Raw genomic sequence first — 18956 nt, forward strand, 5'->3', positions numbered from 1 at the left:
TATTATATATTTTTACATAATATTTTACAATGTAATTTATTCCTGTGATGCAAAGCTGAATTTTCAGCATCATTACTCCAGTCTTCAGTGTCACATGATCCTTCAGAAATCATTCTAATATGATTTGCTGCTCAAGAAGCTTCTTGAAAAACAAGAAATTTCTTATTATCAATGTTGAAATGTAACATCTTAATGTCACTTAAAAAAAAAAAAAAAAAAAAAACCCTTTAATGCATCCTTGCTGAATTTAAGTATTAATTTCTTTCAGAAAACATCTCATTTTGTGTTCCACAGACTACAGGTTTGTCATATGGCTTTGAAACAGCATTAAGATGTAAATTATTTTTCTTTTTGGGTGAACTATTCCTAATATGGGTGGGTATTGCATGAAAATGCAGCAAAAGAATGAATGTTGACTAAGTGACTAATGTTGCACTTAGTGGTTCCTAATCAGTTCGTATCAGAACAGGTGTGGATTTCTAAGAGCAGGTGGAGTGTGGGTAATCAGGAATTTCTCTTGAAAGTTTATAACTAAGATAACTACTTCTGAGAACAGCTGATAATATCAATAATAGTTGCTGCATGAGTGCATCTACCGCCATGCTGCGCTTCACAGAGCAAGAATCCGACATGCCTGCCTGTTAATGTATAAGCCATTAATAACTCATAACTCTGCTTTGAAAATGGTTTCTGGTGAAGCACAAACTTTCAATTTCAGAATGGACATGTTTTGTAGGGGTGGCTGTATAATTAATTAGTGAATTACAGCAGAGGGGAAGATATATTCAAAACAGCTTCAGACGACTGAAAATTTAATATGGAGATATTTTATGGTTCTTTTATAGTGTACAAGGGCTGGGAATGACAAGAGGGTAAATAACTTAATTATTGGGCTAACTGTTGAAATGACGTGGCGCTGGCATTGTAAATATGCAATTATTAACTACTCACGTTCACACTGTATGACGTCCAGGTTGAACTGCTGAATGGCTCCCATGCTGATCTGTTTGAGCTCAGTATCCAGCAGCATCTGCATCAGCGATGTGGCCAGGTGTTTACAGGCAGACATGCACGCCGTCTGCGCCACCTTACCCTGAGGAGCCGCACACAAACACACCAACAAACCGTTACTACAGGTGTCCTCTTCTACACACGGCAACAGTGTTGGGATCAATGTCTTAATGAATTCATAGTATGAACTTGAAACTGTCTCTGAATAGCTGTTTCACCCTTTTTCTTAAGCAGTCTTTTTCTTAGACTACTGTTCAGAAGTTTGTGGTCGGTAGGATTTTTTATGTTTTTGAAAATAGTCTCTTATGCTGACCACGGCTGGATTTTTATCAAAAATACACTAAAAACTATGGAAGCTTGTTTCCGCCAATGAATAATAAATAAATAATAATAATTGCGACTTTTTATCTCACAATTCTGACTTTTTTTCTCACAATTGCGAGATATGAAGTCAGAATTGTGAGAAATAAAGTAGCAAATCTGAGAAATAAAGTCGCAATTGCGAGATATAAAGTCAGAATTGCGTGTTATAAAGTCGCAATTCTGGGAAATAAAGTCGCAATTGCGACATATAAAGTCGCAATTCTGAGAAATAAAGTCGCAATTGGGAGATATAAAGTCAGAATTGCGTGTTATAAAGTCGCAATTCTGGGAAATAAAGTCGCAATTGCGAGATATAAAGTCGCAATTGGGAGATATAAAGTCGCAATTGGGAGATATAAAGTCAGAATTGCATGTTATAAAGTCGCAATTCTGGGAAATAAAGTCGCAATTGCGAGATATAAAGTTGCAATTCTGAGAAATAAAGTCGCAATTGGGAGATATAAAGTCAGAATTGCGTGCTATAAAGTCGCAATTCTGGGAAATAAAGTCGCAATTCTGAGAAATAAAGTCGCAAATGGGAGATATAAAGTCAGAATTGCGTGTTATAAAGTCGCAATTCTGGGAAATAAAGTCGCAATTGCGAGATATAAAGTCGCAATTCTGAAAAATAGTCGCAATTGGGAGATATAAAGTCAGAATTGCGTGTTATAAAGTCGCAATTCTGGGAAATAAAGTCGCAATTGCGAGATATAAAGTCGCAATTCTGAGAAATAAAGTCGCAATTGGGAGATATAAAGTCAGAATTGCGTGTTATAAAGTCGCAATTCTGGGAAATAAAGTCGCAATTGCGAGATATAAAGTCGCAATTCTGGGAAATAAAGTCGCAATTGCGAGATATAAAGTCGCAATTCCGAGATATAAAGTCGCAATTCTGAGAAATAAAGTCGCAAATGGGAGATATAAAGTCAGAATTGCACGATATAAAGTCGCAATTGCGTGTTATAAAGTCAGAATTGTGAGATATAAACTATTCTGAAAAAAAAAAAAAAAAAAAAAATTCAGTCTTTTTTCTGCCTTAGATTTGGACTTTATATCTCACAATTCTGAGAAAAGAGGTCAGAATTGCGAGATATAAACTCGCAATTGTGTGTTATAAAGTCAGAATTGCGTGATATAAAGTCGCAATTGCGAGAAAAAAAGTCAGAATTCTGACTTTATAACATGCAATTCTGACTTTATATCTCGCAATTCTGACTTTATAACACGCAATTCTGACTTTATTTCACGCAATTCTGACTTTATATCTCGCAATTCTGACTTTATATCTCGCAATTCTGACTTTATAACACGCAATTCTGACTTTACAACACGCAATTCTGACTTTATTTCACGCAATTCTGACTTTATATCTCGCAATTCTGACTTTATAACACGCAATTGCAACTTTATTTCACGCAATTCTGACTTTATATCTCGCAATTCTGAGAAATAAAGTCAGAATTGCGAGATGTAAACTCGCAATTGTGAGATAAAAAGTCGCAATTATCTTTTAAAATGTTTTATTTTGTGGCGGAAACAAGCTTTCATAAAAAACAGTAATGTTGTCAAATAACTGTTTTCTGTTTGAATACATCTAAGCAGAACAGCTGTTTTTCCAACATTGACAATAAGAAGAAATGTTTCTAGAGAATGATTTTTGAAGGATCAGCTTCAGAATAGTTTTTTTAGTTTAGTCTTTGCCATCACATGAATAAAAATTCAGCTTTGCCATCACAGGAATAAATTACATTTTAAAATAAATTCAGACAGAAAACAGTCATTTTGAATTGTTAAAAATATTTTACAATATTGCTGTTTTAACTGTATTAATAAATTAATGATAAATAAATGCCACCTTGCTGATCATAAGACTTCTTACAAAAAACATTAAACATTAATAAATTATTATTCTAGATTTGTAGTATATATATATAGACACTGATCATTTCCATATAATGAAAGTGAATGGGGAATGGGTCTGTCAAGAACTAAAAAGACAAAAAAGAACATAAAAGTTGTCCATATGATTCATACTGTAAGTTCCAAGTCTTATGTCAAAATATAGCTTTGTATGAAGAACAGATTTAAGCCCTTAACCTTAATTCATTGAATTTTTAAAAGATCGGCCTGGATATTGTTATAAATTTCACCTTTTGTGTTCCACTAAGGACAGACAATTTGGAACGACATTTTGGTGAGTAAATACTGACAGAAAAGGTGAACTATTTTTGGCTGAATGTATGAAAGTAAGCATAGCGATAAGTGTATGTTGATTCATTTCCAAATATATACCATAATATCCTTAAACAACCTAAAATCAGTGGACGTAATGGCACAACATGGAGATGACACAGGCCTTCCAACTCTTGAAAATCTCAATTTTCAATTCAGAAACGCACACAAAAACACACAGTAAGTCTCATATCTGAAGCAGTCGCTCATGCAAGCCGACGTGGCTCATAATCAGCAGGGTTGAAAAGAGGAAAGAGGTGAAAGACCAGTCAAACTCGGCAATAACAGACGTCAAACACTCAAACACACGTAAAACTCATGCAACAGCTGCTCCACCAGTACATGCCGACAACTAGCAAAGAAATGAATAAACAATTCCATTTGGTTATTCTACCCAAAGCAAAAAATGCAAACAAAGCTCTCCGCAAGAAACAAGCCTCTCATTATCATGTTATCACATGTTAATTTCCATTAGACACATCATAGATCGCTATAAACAAGACTAAATATGTATTACTTTGTGTGTAAGCAACATACAAAAATTTAGCACCACATCGAACAACCAATCCCATTTACCAAACATATGCATAATTAAAAAACAAAAAGCCCAAAACTTCACAACCTCAAAAATCCATGTACATTCCTTTTTATTTCTAGAGATTTATATAAACAATGCAAATTGAGGCGATAAAAGCAGGCCCTATAAAACATAACATTTCACCCTTGAAAAGATCATTTTTGACAAACAAAAAAAAACATTGTGTCCTAACCAGAATGGCATAATGTCAGAACATACTTTATGTTTAATATATAGTTTTGTGAACCATACCATGATTTCAAAATATATAAAAAAAAAACACTATAAAAGTATCTCAATAATCCTAGAATAACACTGTTGTGAAGTGGACCTTTGGACCAATGAGATATAACTGTGGTTGGGACCAATCACAACACCAGATATAAAAACCAAGCGATCAACAAAATATCTTGTCATTTGTCGCATCCCATTGTGTTAGAAAAATGCGAATTGTTTTATTTAAGCATGAGCTGAACAGCTATCTTGTTTTAAAAGCCCTTTATGCTGTGTTCATATCTCTTTAAACCACAAATGCAATCGTTAACGGCCTATATTTATACTAAGATTGCTTATATTAGTGAATTAGAGTGAATTAAGTTAGCTGCGCTAACATACAGATTATGTAACATCTAAGTATACTTGTTAAAGGTAATGACATACAGCTGTCCTGATAGTGTAGTAGGTTATAATGTTTCATTATGCAGCATTAATAAAGCAGCATTCTGATTTGAGACACACTCATTGTTGAGACTATCATCTTAAAGGGACAGATCAGACAAAAGTCAAATACAGTGCGAAACACAATAGAAGATATTTAGAAAAATGTGCTTTTGTCCATACAATGAAAGTCAATGAGGTCCAGTGTTGTTCGGGACCCCATTCACATTCATTTAATGGGAAAAATGTTATTCAAAATATTTTCCTTTGCGTTCCGAAGAAAGAAAGTAAGTCAGGTTTGGAACAGCATGAGGCTGAGAAAATGGTGACAGAATTTTTGGGTGAACTGTCTCTTTAAATACTGGTACTAGTGAATCTCAAGTAAGAATGTCATGCGTGTTCTGCAGATACTGGTATCAGCTTCAGACAATCATGGGCAGCAGATCAGGGGTAGCATGCCAAATGATCTGGTTTACATTCTGCATTACACGTGAAAAGGGAAGCAAAACAAGGTTGGCAGCAAGTCCACAGAGCTGACATGAACATGCAGTTTTAATGTTTTTTTTTTTTTTTTTTTTTTTGCCTCTGAATAATTGTACATTTTCTGTTCCTCCTCTACAGTTCGAAGAGGGTCTACTTACCGACATTGCAGCATGATCATTGTTGTTATTCTGAGCGGAAACCCCAAGAAAATAAAACACGGACAGGGAAAGAAAGTATAGCGATAATAAATGGACAGACAAAGGAAAATCAGAAATACCAAGCATGCCTGGCAGAAAATAAATCAAAGGATACATTCACTTACAGGAAATAGGTTACATTGTTGAGAAACCAAAGCATAACCAACTTAAACTGGAGGTTAAAGCAATTTGTTTAAGAGGACAGTGCAGCTGAAGAGAAACGCAAGCAAGCTGTATCGTTCTGTTTTAATGGATGAGTTGGGAGTTATCTGTGCTGATTATGTGAAGGAACATACAGAGATTAGACTGGTTTTGGGAATGGATGTCTTTTTGAATATTATATTTGTGTAATGACACCTATAACACCAAACACGACATTCCTGTGCGCTTATGTTAAGATTTACACCTAATGTCAAACAGTGGAAACTAGAAAATGTGTCAATTCTGGAAGGCTACTAGAACATCTGCCCAGTTATGACCATCTAAAAAGCTAAAAATGCTTTTGACGCCACACTTTACATGAACCCACAGGTGGAGAATGATCACAGAACAATGATGAGACTGCGTGTGAATAGGATGACGTGGAACTCACCGGAAGGTGCGTGAAGACCTGGAAGGTGCTGCGCAGGAAGTTGATGAGGTCCATGAGGTATCCGCTGGCCCTGCCGTCCGACTCCGACATGCCCCATTCGTAATCAGCAAGCTGAATGAACTCATCGATCTTCTGATTGAGTTTAGTGTATATCTCTCCTTCAGCTGCATGTCTGGCATCCTAAAAATAAGAAACCATGCATTTAACTTCATCCAGATGTGTACAAACACTGGCACAAACAATTGAATTCTGGAATGCTTTTAAACAGTATTGAAAGATTCATTTTGCAACCAATACATGTCTGCTTTTTTGTTTAAAGGGGTGGTATAATGCCCTTTTCACAAGATGTAAAATAAGTCGTTGATGTCCCCAGTGTGTATGTGAAGTTTTAGCTCAAAATACCCCCCAGATATTTTTATATAGCATGTTAAAATTGACATTTTTGAGGGTGAGCAAAAATGCACCATTTATGTGTCTGTCCCCTTTAAATGCAAATGAGCTGCTGCTCCCAGCACAGTGGGTGGAGCTACAACAGCTCCTTCTTAGCAGCTTTGATTACGTCACACAGACATGTACTGAAAATCCCAAAAACTTGTAGCCTTTTATGTTCAAACCGGAGTCAGACAAAGATGGAGAGACTTAAGAAGTGACAACATGTAGACAACATTTCCGAATGGTTAGTTGATGAATTTATGTAGCTTATGTGTAGTTATCTTCTAGTCATTGATTAGCTTATTCTGTCTTGATCATCTATAAATCGTGTTTCGGGGGCGGGGTTTATGTAAATATTAGGGTTTGTGATGTCACTAACCTGGGAAGAAGCTTGTGCAGTCCCTACCAGCCGATTGTTGTAGTCCTTAAAAAGCAATTTCTTTAAAAGCAAATATCTCCCTTTGCTTTGAACTTTGAGCGTTGCAACTTTGCAGATGTTGTTTATGCTCAAACAGCAACATTACACACTAACTAAAGTTAGAAAAGTGAAATCATAATCAACCACCCCTTTAACTTTTCATGCTAAAATCAAACATATTGGTTTCACTTTTCACTTGGATGGTCCCTTTAACACATTCTGTTGACTACAAGTAGCGTTGCATCTACATGTCTACTAAGTCTCATTAGAGTGTTAGTAGAGTATTAGTAGACTGGTAGGGTTAGAATAAGATGAAATGTAGATGTAAAGTAACTTCTAGTCAGTGGGTCAGCTTAAAGTCAGTTATAGTCACTTATCACTTATAGTCAGTTGGGGAGCATCACAATAACGATTTTGCAGATATTACGCAGACAATCTACTAACACTCTAATGAGAGTTAGTTGACATGTAGTTACAAAGTTACTTATAGTCAACAGAATGTTCAAAAGGGACCATCAAAATGAAGTTACCAACATATTTTGCACGCATATCAAATGGTACACATTTTGTGGATCTTTAATGGTAAAAAAAAATTCTAATGCAACTCCAAGATGTACAACAACAAAATGTGGAAAGGGGGGGGGGGGTGAATACTTATGCAACACATTAACTTAAGCAATGCCAACATGCTGCTGCGTGCTCAATGACTCAAAAAGAGGTCACCTGATAACACCTCCGTTTAAATACATTTAACACACTGGCATCAAAACAAGCTCTTTATGAAGTTCATGAAGCCCGAGGCGGCTCATGTCCCATGCTGTCAATGACAGCTTTACTTTGAGCGCACTGCTCCAGACGGCTGATCTCTGATCAGAGTGTGCCCATGGCGGTAATACGAGTGAGTGAAATGTGTAATTAAAGAACATGTCTGTGAATGACTTTACCTTGAAGGTGGAAAGCCCGTAGAGTCTTGTGGTGTGAACCGTTTCCGGGGAAACATTGGTGATGTTTGTGATAAAATCCTCCAGGTATTTACACGCGTGCTCTAAGTGGGTGGTGTTGATGATAATTTGAACTAGCTGCAAAACACAACAGAAAGGAAGACTTAAGTTATTTTCACACCGGGCTTTGCGTAGAGAAAATAAGTCATTGCATCAACACTACCTCCGTTAATCCTATGTGTGGCTTTTTGATGAGGTTTTGTAAGCAGCTGCTCAACGTCCTCGTCAGCAGCAGATTGGTGGATTTACGGAGCATGTCGTCAATCTCGGTTGAGCTGAAACACAAGTTATCCAAGAAATATGTTCAATCATTGCACTCTTAGTCCATAGTTTTGGCAAGCTTTCTATCCACCTTATTCCTGACGAGCCTACAGTGTTTTGAATTATGGGTGGCACTTTCGTTTTGGGGAACTTCCATTCATAAAGCTGATCCGTTCTACAAATAAAGCTGATCCGTCAGTTTGACTGAATGAGCTGTCAATTCTCCATGTTTTATTTTCAGACATCATGAGTCTTTTATTATTCAGAATAACGTAACACTTGCTATTTTAACGTGACATGTTATAACAAGAATATCTTTGGCAAGTCGGTGTATTCTTTTCATCATGATTCTTTTCTTTTTTTTCCCTTTGTAAAAGTATGAAAAAGGACAACATACTGCACATTTGTGGTCTGTTCTCCCGATTTAATATACGATATATCCCCCATTAATAATTCACTGGAATGCACAAAGAATCTCTCGTTATTCTCCTCAAATCCTCGCGTCTCTTTCCAGTTTTGTTTTCACAGGTAAATACAATTTATTATCTGTCAAAATGACAAAAATCACTTTGAAATAGTATCACGCATTTTTGATTAAGTAAGCAACATGTGTTACATAATACAGTATTTATTACTAAAGAGATATTTAACCTGTCCGTTATTTCATTGGAAAGAATCACGCTTTTGGGGTTATTTATGGTCTGTTGAAAGTACCTTGTTAATGCTTTTACACTTTTAAATGTCCTTTTAATGTTCGATGGTTTAAGGGGGAGTAGAATAATGTCATCATTGTACCAAGATTTTAAAAAAAGTATTGTTGCGTTCATAGAGTGAGCCTTTTCACGGATTGTTTGCCGCTTAACGGAAGTTACACCCATAATTCGCGCAAATCGTCATGGGGCGTAGGAATAAGGTGGATACAGGATACTTTTTTAAATGACGTCTTGTTCTATAATTGGGGGTACGTCTCTCTCTCTCTCTCTCTCTCTCTCTCTCTCTCTCTCTCTCTCTCTCTCTCTCTCTCTCTCTCTCTGAGTTGTTAACCACAGGACAAAATACACTGCATGGTCGTAAAGGTTGTTTATTATTCGCCGACGTGTAATGTCTTTGAGAACTGTCCTTATGAAAAAAATACTTAAGTTTGATAGATCTATAAAATTGAAACATCTCGATTTTAAGTTGAAAGGGATCGGTATGTGTAGGAGGAACATAAGACCTTTGTTCAGCAGTTGCTCCTCATCAGTACCTAAAGGGATGGTGGATAAGTTAAACACTAGACTTTGGTCTTGTACATCCTTTTCCTTCTCATGGGTCGAGTGTCCACTTTTTCTTCCCCTTCTGGGGAATATTGGCCTATATTCGTGTGCGGATCTTTTTTCAGATTTTTGAGTTAATTTTGGATCTACGCACCCCAAGAATATATTACTCATCAGTTTGGGACTAATGTTTGGCGCTACGCCTTTCCTTGACTTATGAATTTACACATGGTTTGTCTTGAAGCATATTAAAAACACCACATAGACATATAAACAACAATAGAAACTTGGAAAAAAATAAGCGAAATATTTTCTTAATGTAAAGAAAATTACATTAAAACTTAATTAATTTTTTTTTTTAATTCTAGAGTATTTAGATTTTAGAAATAAATGTAATATAGATAATGTAGACTAACTTTTTTTTACTCACTATTTTAAACTTGAGACTTCAAAAATGGACACTGCAAACACTGTAATTTAGAGTACATCAAGGCAATTTCAAGCAAACTGATATTAATATTTGTGTGAGATAATATGCTTTCCCTTAATTGATAAATTAGATTTTTCTGAAGATAATTGTTAAAAATATGTATAATTATCATCAATGGACATTAAAATGTACCCTAAATTGTAGAATGATTATTATTTCAATTTATTACAGCTCTCTAGAATAAATTATTCTGATTGTTCAGTTGCAGCATTCTGTTTTTGAATAATTTTGTGTATATAATAAATTAATGTAATGTTTTACCAGGCCACTGATTTCCTACATAACTGTGCTAGTTTTTAAATCAACCACAACACTTACACTCTTTCTTCCAACATAATGAAATCGTTTATATTCAAAACAACATTTCATGTCCATTTATTTATTTATTTGGTAAGTAGACAAGGAATATGGCTTCGCAATGGTACTTCTGCAAGGGAGAGTAAAATAAAAACCATTTGTAGCAATGTAGTGTTTTGTTGTGCTGCACTGCTACTTGCCAGAAAAATTATCTTGCTAACTGAAAGCTATATTGTTTTAAAAACAACTGAGAAATGTAATAAAAAATTATTCGCATGGCTACTTTGAGTTAGTTACTCCCCAAAATGACTTTCTTCTATGGGAAGCAAAATATACTTTTTTTTTTAACATTGGACCCCTTTCACTTTCATTGCATGGACAAATAATGTTTGTTCTTTTTTTTGTTCTACAGAATAAATCTCTTTAACCAAGCAGAGTATGCTTGCCGTCTGCACCAATCAGTGTTGACCGGGTCCACAACTTGCCCTACTGCTGCCCAGAACGCTTGTAAGGTGTGAGTGTTTACAGGACACTGCTGGTTGGTGTTGATTTTACAGTTGGGGACTGTGTCTCAGTGTGAGGTGTTGATTAGGAGGAGTGATCAGGTGGCAAACGCTCCATGAAGAGGTGCAGAGGTCGCTCATTATCGCTTGCTTAAATAACAAAGAAACCATTAGAGAGGAGTGTGAAATCGGCAGTCGTTTGCATTGATTAGCTGAGGGAAAAAGACTGTGTTAGATCAATCCATAAGTGTTCTGACAGCCTCGTGTGGGTCTCCTCACACTCTTCTCACTGCTCAAAGCAAAAGAAGTTTCATCCGTTGGCTCATGGTCTGTGGAAATGCCTAGTGCAAATATTGGTCAAAATATTGGCCATGGCGAAGCACTGGTCAACCACTAAAGACCCCGATATTTAGTACTTTGCATGAAATTGAAGAACAAACTGGTGTGACGTAATTATGAACAAAATCAGGCCAAACTAAGTTTGTTTCTGGAGTTCGAAACAGAACAGCTTGCCAAAGCAAACATTCCAGAAGTTACTCCAGCTAGTAAACACGGTTATAACTAGGTTAATTTCTTCTGTTCAGTCCGTCGAGGTCAGATGAGAGTAAAAACATGAACACACCGGAGAGCTGCTTTATAAAATGTTGTAATTCTAATTGAAAGAGACACTAGCTATGTTTCCATCCACCTATTTTTATGCGCATTTTGGGATATTGCATAAAAAACTGCTGGATGGAAATGGAAATAAATTCAAAAAATGAGCATAAAAAAACGTATGCATTCAAGTTGAGTTGGATAAACTTTTTATCCGATAAGAAAACATGCTCATAAACCACGACTGAAACACATTTATCCAATAAATTCCTTGATGTGCATTAGGGCTGTCACGATGTTAGATTTTACACACCCCGGTTATTGTAGGCAAAAGAATTCACAATATCGCGATATCTATAGAATCTATGGGGGGGGGGGGGGTTTCAATCTGGTTTCAATCTGAAGCGAAACACTGTCTGAAGGTTTCCTGAAGAACTGAAAAGCTCGTAAACCTATTGTTGCGCCGGCGCCAATAAAGTCATGCAGATAGCAGATTTAAACAAAAAAAATCAAGTGCACCCTTTATTAAATATATGAACACAGAAACCCCCTGTTGATAGGTTATTTAATGTCACGTTTCCCATTCCATGACTAGTAAAATAATAGCAATTTACTCTCTGTAAAATGGCGCAATCTCCCTCGTAAACTCCCTTCCAGAACTGTCTTACAAGACTGTTACCAAACAGCAGCATCCGCCTCCGAAAACAAGATAACTTCATTGCTTCTCGTCTGAGTGCTATGAGGCACAAGCAATTTATTATATACTAAATTATTATAAACAGTGGCTTCTCCTACTGCACCAACTTTGTTTTTCTAAGTGATATTTAGCGGCAGTTTTCAGGAAGTGACGATTTTGTTCTCTTCGGCTCACTGGATGGAAAAGGTGCTTTGTTAAAGTTAAAGTTAATTCGCAACTTTGGATGGAAACATCGCTACAGACAGTTTTATCATGTTTAATACAGTAAAGCTGCTTGCTTTAAAGCAATCTATTGCATAGAGTGCTACATTAATAAAAGTGACTTGACTGGATTGCGAAATTGCAGAGCTTGTAAAGACATATCCATGTCTATATGATCAGATGCTTTCTGAACTGCTGTTATTTTGTTGTGTGTTTCTTTTGATATTGAGAGGAAAGTGCGCAGCACATATTTACATATTCACTTAACGTCGGAGTCGGGATGTTCGCTAACAGTATACCACTGCAAACGTATTTCACACTTCCTTTTACCCCCTAAGATAAGAACAAAAAGAACTGCGCAGTGCGTGGGCCATAAAGAAATAGTTCACTTCAAAATGAAAATTCTGTCATCATTTACTCACCCTCAAGTTGTTTCAAACCTGCATGAATTTCTTTCTTCTGCTGAACACAAAGGAAGATATTTTGAAGAATGTTGGAAACCAGACAGTTGATGGAGAAAATAATCGGAAAAAAATACTACGGGGTCCATCAACTGTTTGGTTACCGACATTCTTCAAAATATCTTCTTTTGTGTTCAGCAGAAGAGAGAAATTAATACAGGTTTGGAACAATTTGAGGGTGAGTAAATGATGACAGTATTTTCATTTTTAAGTCAACTATTCCTTTAATCTCTGCTGCTGAGCAACAGGGCTACTCGCATGGAAGGGATGGTGGGAGGTAAAATCCACCGGCTATGTGCACTTCTAACCCTCTGGGAAAGAATTTGAGGTGCCAGTGACAAGCACAACACAGACCCCTCACAACAGCCAGCCGAATGCCACAGAGCTTAAAGAGAACAAATATTGTCAGAAGTGATGGCTGGAGGTGGAAGGGAGGGTGGTGGTTTTAAAGACAGTCCAGACCCGTAAATAAGGGCTTCCCATGAAGACAGTCACGTCATGATAACAGCTCTGCAAGCCCATACTGACAAGAGATGAGCGAAGGACTGAATAACCGAAACTCTGCTGCTAAGTGTTTTCTATTGGGATGTTTGGCTAACAAGAGCAACTCTGCATCCAAAGCAGAATTTCCATCAGTATCTTCATTTCAAGCATGCTGGGATGGAATGAGACTGAAAAGTGTTGAATGTCTGCTGATGAAGATTGTGGAGTCTGCTCACCTGCGATGGAGTGACTCTGAGAACTTCAAGCTGGCGTAAATAAACTCCTTTACTTGAGAGTAGATTTGAGGCACTGACTGTGACATGGGCAGCTTCTTTGGAAATTGTTGCTGTTTAATGAAGAAAAAAAAAAAATACATTTGTGCTTTTTTGAATAAAAAAATCATCACTTTTGGTAAATATATTCATTCTGAGACTATTTTGACACTAAACAAGGCACTAAGTACTTCAATTAATTAGCCAAAATGGCATTTTTGAGTGTTTGACATACCTTTTCTATCTCTGCATCATGGAAGGGGAAGCGACTGACCACAGCCTTATACTCTTCTTCATTCTCCACTGGAATGGGGCTGTAGTTGTCCTGCTCAAAAATATCCCTGTTTCAGCACAGGAAACACAGATGTCATTGCATAACACAAATATAACCACATTGATTCACTAACATCAAAAACAATGCAGTTGTAGTTCAGTTCAGCTCACCTGAACACCAAGGCCCATTTCTTGAGCAATGTTTCATTGTACTGATCTCGGACCTCAAACAAAAGGTCAAAAAGTCTGTTCACAGGGAAGCCATAACCCTACAAAAGCAAAAATAATAATAGTGAGTAAGCAGCCCAAATCTAGAAAAAAATTGACCAGAATTTATAGATACATTTAAGATTAATATAAATATCAATAAAATGAAATGTAATTGGAAAGCAACATGGATATGCCTTAACCAATACATGTACCTGTAAAGTGTCTGCAAATATAACTATCAGGTTCTTCAGTTCTAGGACCAGGTCGGGATCACTGCAGTAGGACTGTTGGGTTAAAAAAGTAATAATGATAGGAATGACAACAAAATGGTGCAACTTCACATTAACATTCTTCCCAAATATGTTTAGAACATAAAGCATCTCTGGCTGAACCTCTCAAAGAAATGTGCAGGTCATATATTCTTATAATATATATAATCCTGGAAATGTGAAAATTCAGCTTTTACATCACAGGAATAAATTACATTTTTTAATTTAATTAATTGACATTTAATTAATTAATTGATAATTCATTATATATATATATATATATATATATATATATATATATATATATATATATATATATATATATATATATATATATATATATATATATATATATATATATATATATATATATATAGTGCAATGCATAAGTGAATACACCCATGCTAAAGTTGACTAAAAAGAGGAATAAAAAATCATATTTTGGAAATTGAACTTAATCCCTTAATTTAAAAAATTAGGAAAAATCCAACCTTTAAGGACACCAATTTTCTTTGTGAATGAATAATGTATCGTAAATAAATAAATGTTCTTCCTTAAAATACATGGTGCATAAGTGAGTACACCCCTATGTTAAATTCCCATAGAGGCAGGCAGATTTTTATTTATTTATTTTTTTAGGATACTATGCATCCTGATAAAGTTCCCTTGGCCTTTGGAATTAAAATAGCCCCACATCATCACATAGCCTTCACCATACCTAGAGATTGGCATGGTTTTATTTCAGTTAGCCTAAAAGCTAGTTTGATTTGCATTGAGAGATGATCTTATGGAAAGTACCCCATGCCAATCTCTAGGTATGGTGAAGGCTATGTGATGATGTGGGGCTATTTTAATTCCAAAGGCCAAGGGAACTTTATCAGGATGCATAGTATCCTAAAAAATTTTTTTTTTTAAATACTTAAAAATAAAAATCTGCCTGCCTCTATGGGAATTTAACATAGGGGTGTACTCACTTATGCACCATGTATTTTAAGGAAGAACATTTATTTATTTACGATACATTATTCATTCACAAAGAAAATTGGTGTCCTTAAAGGTTGGATTTTTCCTAATTTTTTAAATTAAGGCATTAAGTTCAATTTCCAAAATATGATTTTTTATTCCTCTTTTTAGTCAACTTTAGCATGGGTGTATTCACTTATGCATTGCACTGTATATATATACACACACACACACACACACACACATACAGTATATACACACACATATTATATAAACAAAACTATGTTAGAATCGCGATTAATCAAGTTGAAAGCACTAATATATATATTTGATTAATTATCAATTAATCATACAAATCTTCTTTTTTAAGGCCAATTTCTTAATGGTCTTAGATTCAAGCTTAAATTTCTTTCTTTCTTTCTTTCTTTTTTTTTTAATTTTGGGATTAAATATGAGCCATTTCTTTCATTTGATTCGCTGCAACTGCACAATAAAAACTTGTGTTATCCATCGATTCACACAGAGGAACCAATACTCACTGAACCACATTTCTGTGGATCAGATTAGTTTAGGTTCGGCATTTCACTCTAAATGGGTAACTCACAGCCAGTCACTTATTGATCAAATACACTTGTGTCTTAATGAGTTTTTAGGTTACATTAGCATCTAAATGAGGCCGTCCGACCCTCCCCCCACTCGCTGATGGAGGCCTGTCCATGAGGTTAAATAGGAGAGAGCAGTACTTGACCCAGGCAGGGGAGTGATGACTGACAGGGTTAGTGAATGTCTGAGCACACAGACCTGCCCACCCACTGCTGTATGAAACCACACGGCACCGGGCAGCACCATTCCCCAAAACAGCAGCACCGATGATCTGGAAAAATCCTTGAGAATCTGCTTTTGGATTTTTCCATGTGTTCACACTCATGAAACACATTTCATTATCATTAAAAAAAAAACTATCCAAGCTATAACTGCCATAGAAACGTGTTGCTGCCCCAGTTTTTGGCAATCTAACGCAGTTCTCAGTCCATGGAAGTTTGATTCCACCACACAATAAAGAATTAATTTGAGTTTATATCTCACAATTCAGACTTTTTTTCTCACAACTGCAAGTTTATATGTTACAACTGCAAGTTACTTGTAGCAATTGTGATATTTTACTCAGAAATCTGAGTTTGCATCTCTGACTTTTTTTTTGGAATTCTATGTTTACATCTTGCAATTCTGACATTTTTCCCTCAGCTTTCTGAGTTTGTCTCGCAATTTTGTCTTGGAATTCTGAGTTTACGTCTCGCAATCCTGACTTTTTTTCCTCAGAATTCTGAGTTTACATCTTGCAACTGACTTTTTTCCCCTCAAAAGTCTCAGGTTATGTCGTGCAATTTTGACGACTTGTCTTGGAATTCTAAGTTTACATCTCGCAATTCTGACTTTTTTCCCCTCAGACTTCTAAGTTTACATCTCATAATTTTTACTTTTTGTCTTGGTTATAGTTTACATTTCGCAATTCTCACTTTTTTCCCTCAGAAGTCTAAGTTTAGGTCTCAGGTTTTTTTTTTCCCACCATAAAATTAAAAAAAAAGTTCTGCCTGTTTTTCTCGCAATTGCAAGTTTATGTTGCAATTCTGAGATTTCTTCTCAGAAGTTTAAATCCCATGGCGGAAAAAAAGCTTCCATGCAATCAATTACTGATGAGTGTTTTTAAGTAGTTAATGATTCACAGTAAACTGCAGATGTGAGTTTGTCCTAACGCTATGAGATACACCATACGGCTAGCATCTTCAGCATTCGCAAAGATCTCCAGAGCTTTTAACCATGAGCCAGACGAGCCTCTTCCAGGTTGGTGGGGTTTGATAATGAGGGTGGTTGTACAGGAGCTGCAGGTTTGATTTACAGCCCCTTGCACTAGTGTGATTCTCTTGTTAAACATTTAGATAGGGCGCAGTGGCCTGCCTCTCAGACGTGGGGAGTGAGTGCGTAAATCACACGGTTAAATAAGCACTGGTCAAGCTGCAACACACGGCGTCACTCCACACTTCAGGACATGATGTACTTCATTGACAAAGCATGTGAACATGAACACAAAAACACACACATGCAAATATGTCCCTGAAAGAGGAACTAAACAAAGACCTTAGAAATGGACGAAGTCAAGCAAATGTTTTTATAGAGAGTTATATCTCCTCCATTGTCACACAATGTTGCTTCAAGAAAACAACCATATTCAGGCATTTCCTCATGACATACACATTTTAAACATGAAACCATATTTTCCAAACTTACAAGTTTTGCTGTAATTAAAAAAAAAGAAAATGCCTTTTTGATTGTATAAATGCAGCCTGACCAGTGAGTTACACACTCTAGGTTCCCACACATTTTAACCAATGACTCTCTAAGACTTTTCCAGTCATTAATTATGACTTTAAAACATTTTTTATAGAGGTTTCTGGGGCTTTTCATTTTGCATGGCAGGAATTAATAGATTTAAATGACTGTACAAGCATCTCCAAAAACGATCTATTTTTTCTTTTAGGCAGCTCAGGAGCTAAGAGGGCTTTAGTCGTGTCTTTCAGTGAAGTTTATTTTCAAAACAAGGCATTTGGAATGATAATTGGAAGCATTTCCTGGTGAGCCCTTTCAGTGGCCATCCATTCAATCTGATCTAATGGAGAGGTCAGTTGGGCCTAATGAGGACAGATTGCAACAATAACAGCAGATTAACTGTGAATATTCTAAACTGCTGGGGCTGAGAGTGTGTTTGGAGGGCCAGTCAGTTGTAAATCAGTGAGGGATTATGCAAATACCCTGCGGCTGGAGCTCACAGCCTGAGTCCTGTGGCCCGAACAAAGGGGTCAAGCCTGCTCTCTCCCACTGCTAGCTAACTTTCAATCACAAAAAAAGAGACTCTGGCCAGAGTACGGCAGAAAGAGAGAGATTGAGGGAGGGTGGGGGGTGTCAAATCCTTACATAAGACTCCTTAGTGCATCCCCCGCATACTCAGACTCATTTGAGACTAGTGTTGTCAGAAGTACCAGTACTTCGGTACCAAGTTGATACTTAAAGGGATAGTTTACCCCAAAATTTTAATTAATCAATTACTTACACTCATGTTGTTCCAAACCAATTAGACTTTCGTTCATCTTCTGAACACAAATGAAGTTATTTTAATGAAATCTGAGAGATATTGTCCCTCCGTTGACAGTCCACGAAACAACTACTTTGACATCTAAAACAATTAATAAAGAGAACGTAAAACTAATCCATATGAATTGAGCAGATTAGTCCAAATTTTCTGAAGAGAATCAATCGCTTTATATGATGAACTGGTTGAATTTAGGCTTTTATTCACATATAAACATTCATCAACTCACACATCAGTTGTGGTAAACGGAAGCTCAAGCATGTTCGCTTGATGTGCGAGAACCAATGAGGTTCATTCTCGTGTTACACACAACGTTTAAGCTTCTGCAAGAACTAATGAGGTTTGTTGTCGTGCGTCAAACCGTTTCGGGTGAGCTTCTGTTTATGTTCGCTGGTCAATGTTTATATGTGAATAAAAGCCTAAATTCAATTCTCTTCAGAAAATTACTAAACCACTCAATTCTCAAATGTGTTTATGAAGTTTTTGAGGGGTCAAAGTGGTATTTGTGCAGACTGTCAATGGAGGGACAGAAAGCTCTCAGATTTTATCAAAAAGATCTTCATTTGTGTTCTGAAGATGAACGAAAGATTTTTGTGTGAGCTATCCCTTTAAGTCTTG

The 18956-nt window shown here is 36.3% G+C and overlaps 1 protein-coding gene across 4 annotated transcripts in view; it reads right to left on the bottom strand.

Moving 5' to 3' along the window:
• exoc6 (exocyst complex component 6) overlaps window positions 1-18956 on the bottom strand; it is a 58626-nt gene that overhangs the window by 13226 nt on the left and 26444 nt on the right. For 2 of the 4 annotated variants that reach the window (XM_084434775.1, XM_084434777.1), the window contains exons 12-20: window positions 14174-14245; window positions 13923-14020; window positions 13714-13819; window positions 13443-13552; window positions 8127-8238; window positions 7907-8041; window positions 6113-6292; window positions 5482-5511; window positions 952-1093 (exon numbers count right to left, since the gene is read on the bottom strand). In XM_084434775.1, the coding sequence (XP_084290901.1) occupies window positions 952-1093; window positions 5482-5511; window positions 6113-6292; window positions 7907-8041; window positions 8127-8238; window positions 13443-13552; window positions 13714-13819; window positions 13923-14020; window positions 14174-14245 (985 nt within the window). The remainder of the gene's footprint in view (window positions 1-951; window positions 1094-5481; window positions 5512-6112; window positions 6293-7906; window positions 8042-8126; window positions 8239-13442; window positions 13553-13713; window positions 13820-13922; window positions 14021-14173; window positions 14246-18956) is intronic. The other 2 variants (XM_084434776.1, XM_084434778.1) reach the window with 1 other exon arrangement.

The sequence above is a fragment of the Rutilus rutilus genome (assembly GCF_951802725.1).
Source record: "Rutilus rutilus genome assembly, chromosome: 16".
NCBI classification, from domain to species: Eukaryota; Metazoa; Chordata; class Actinopteri; order Cypriniformes; family Leuciscidae; genus Rutilus; species Rutilus rutilus.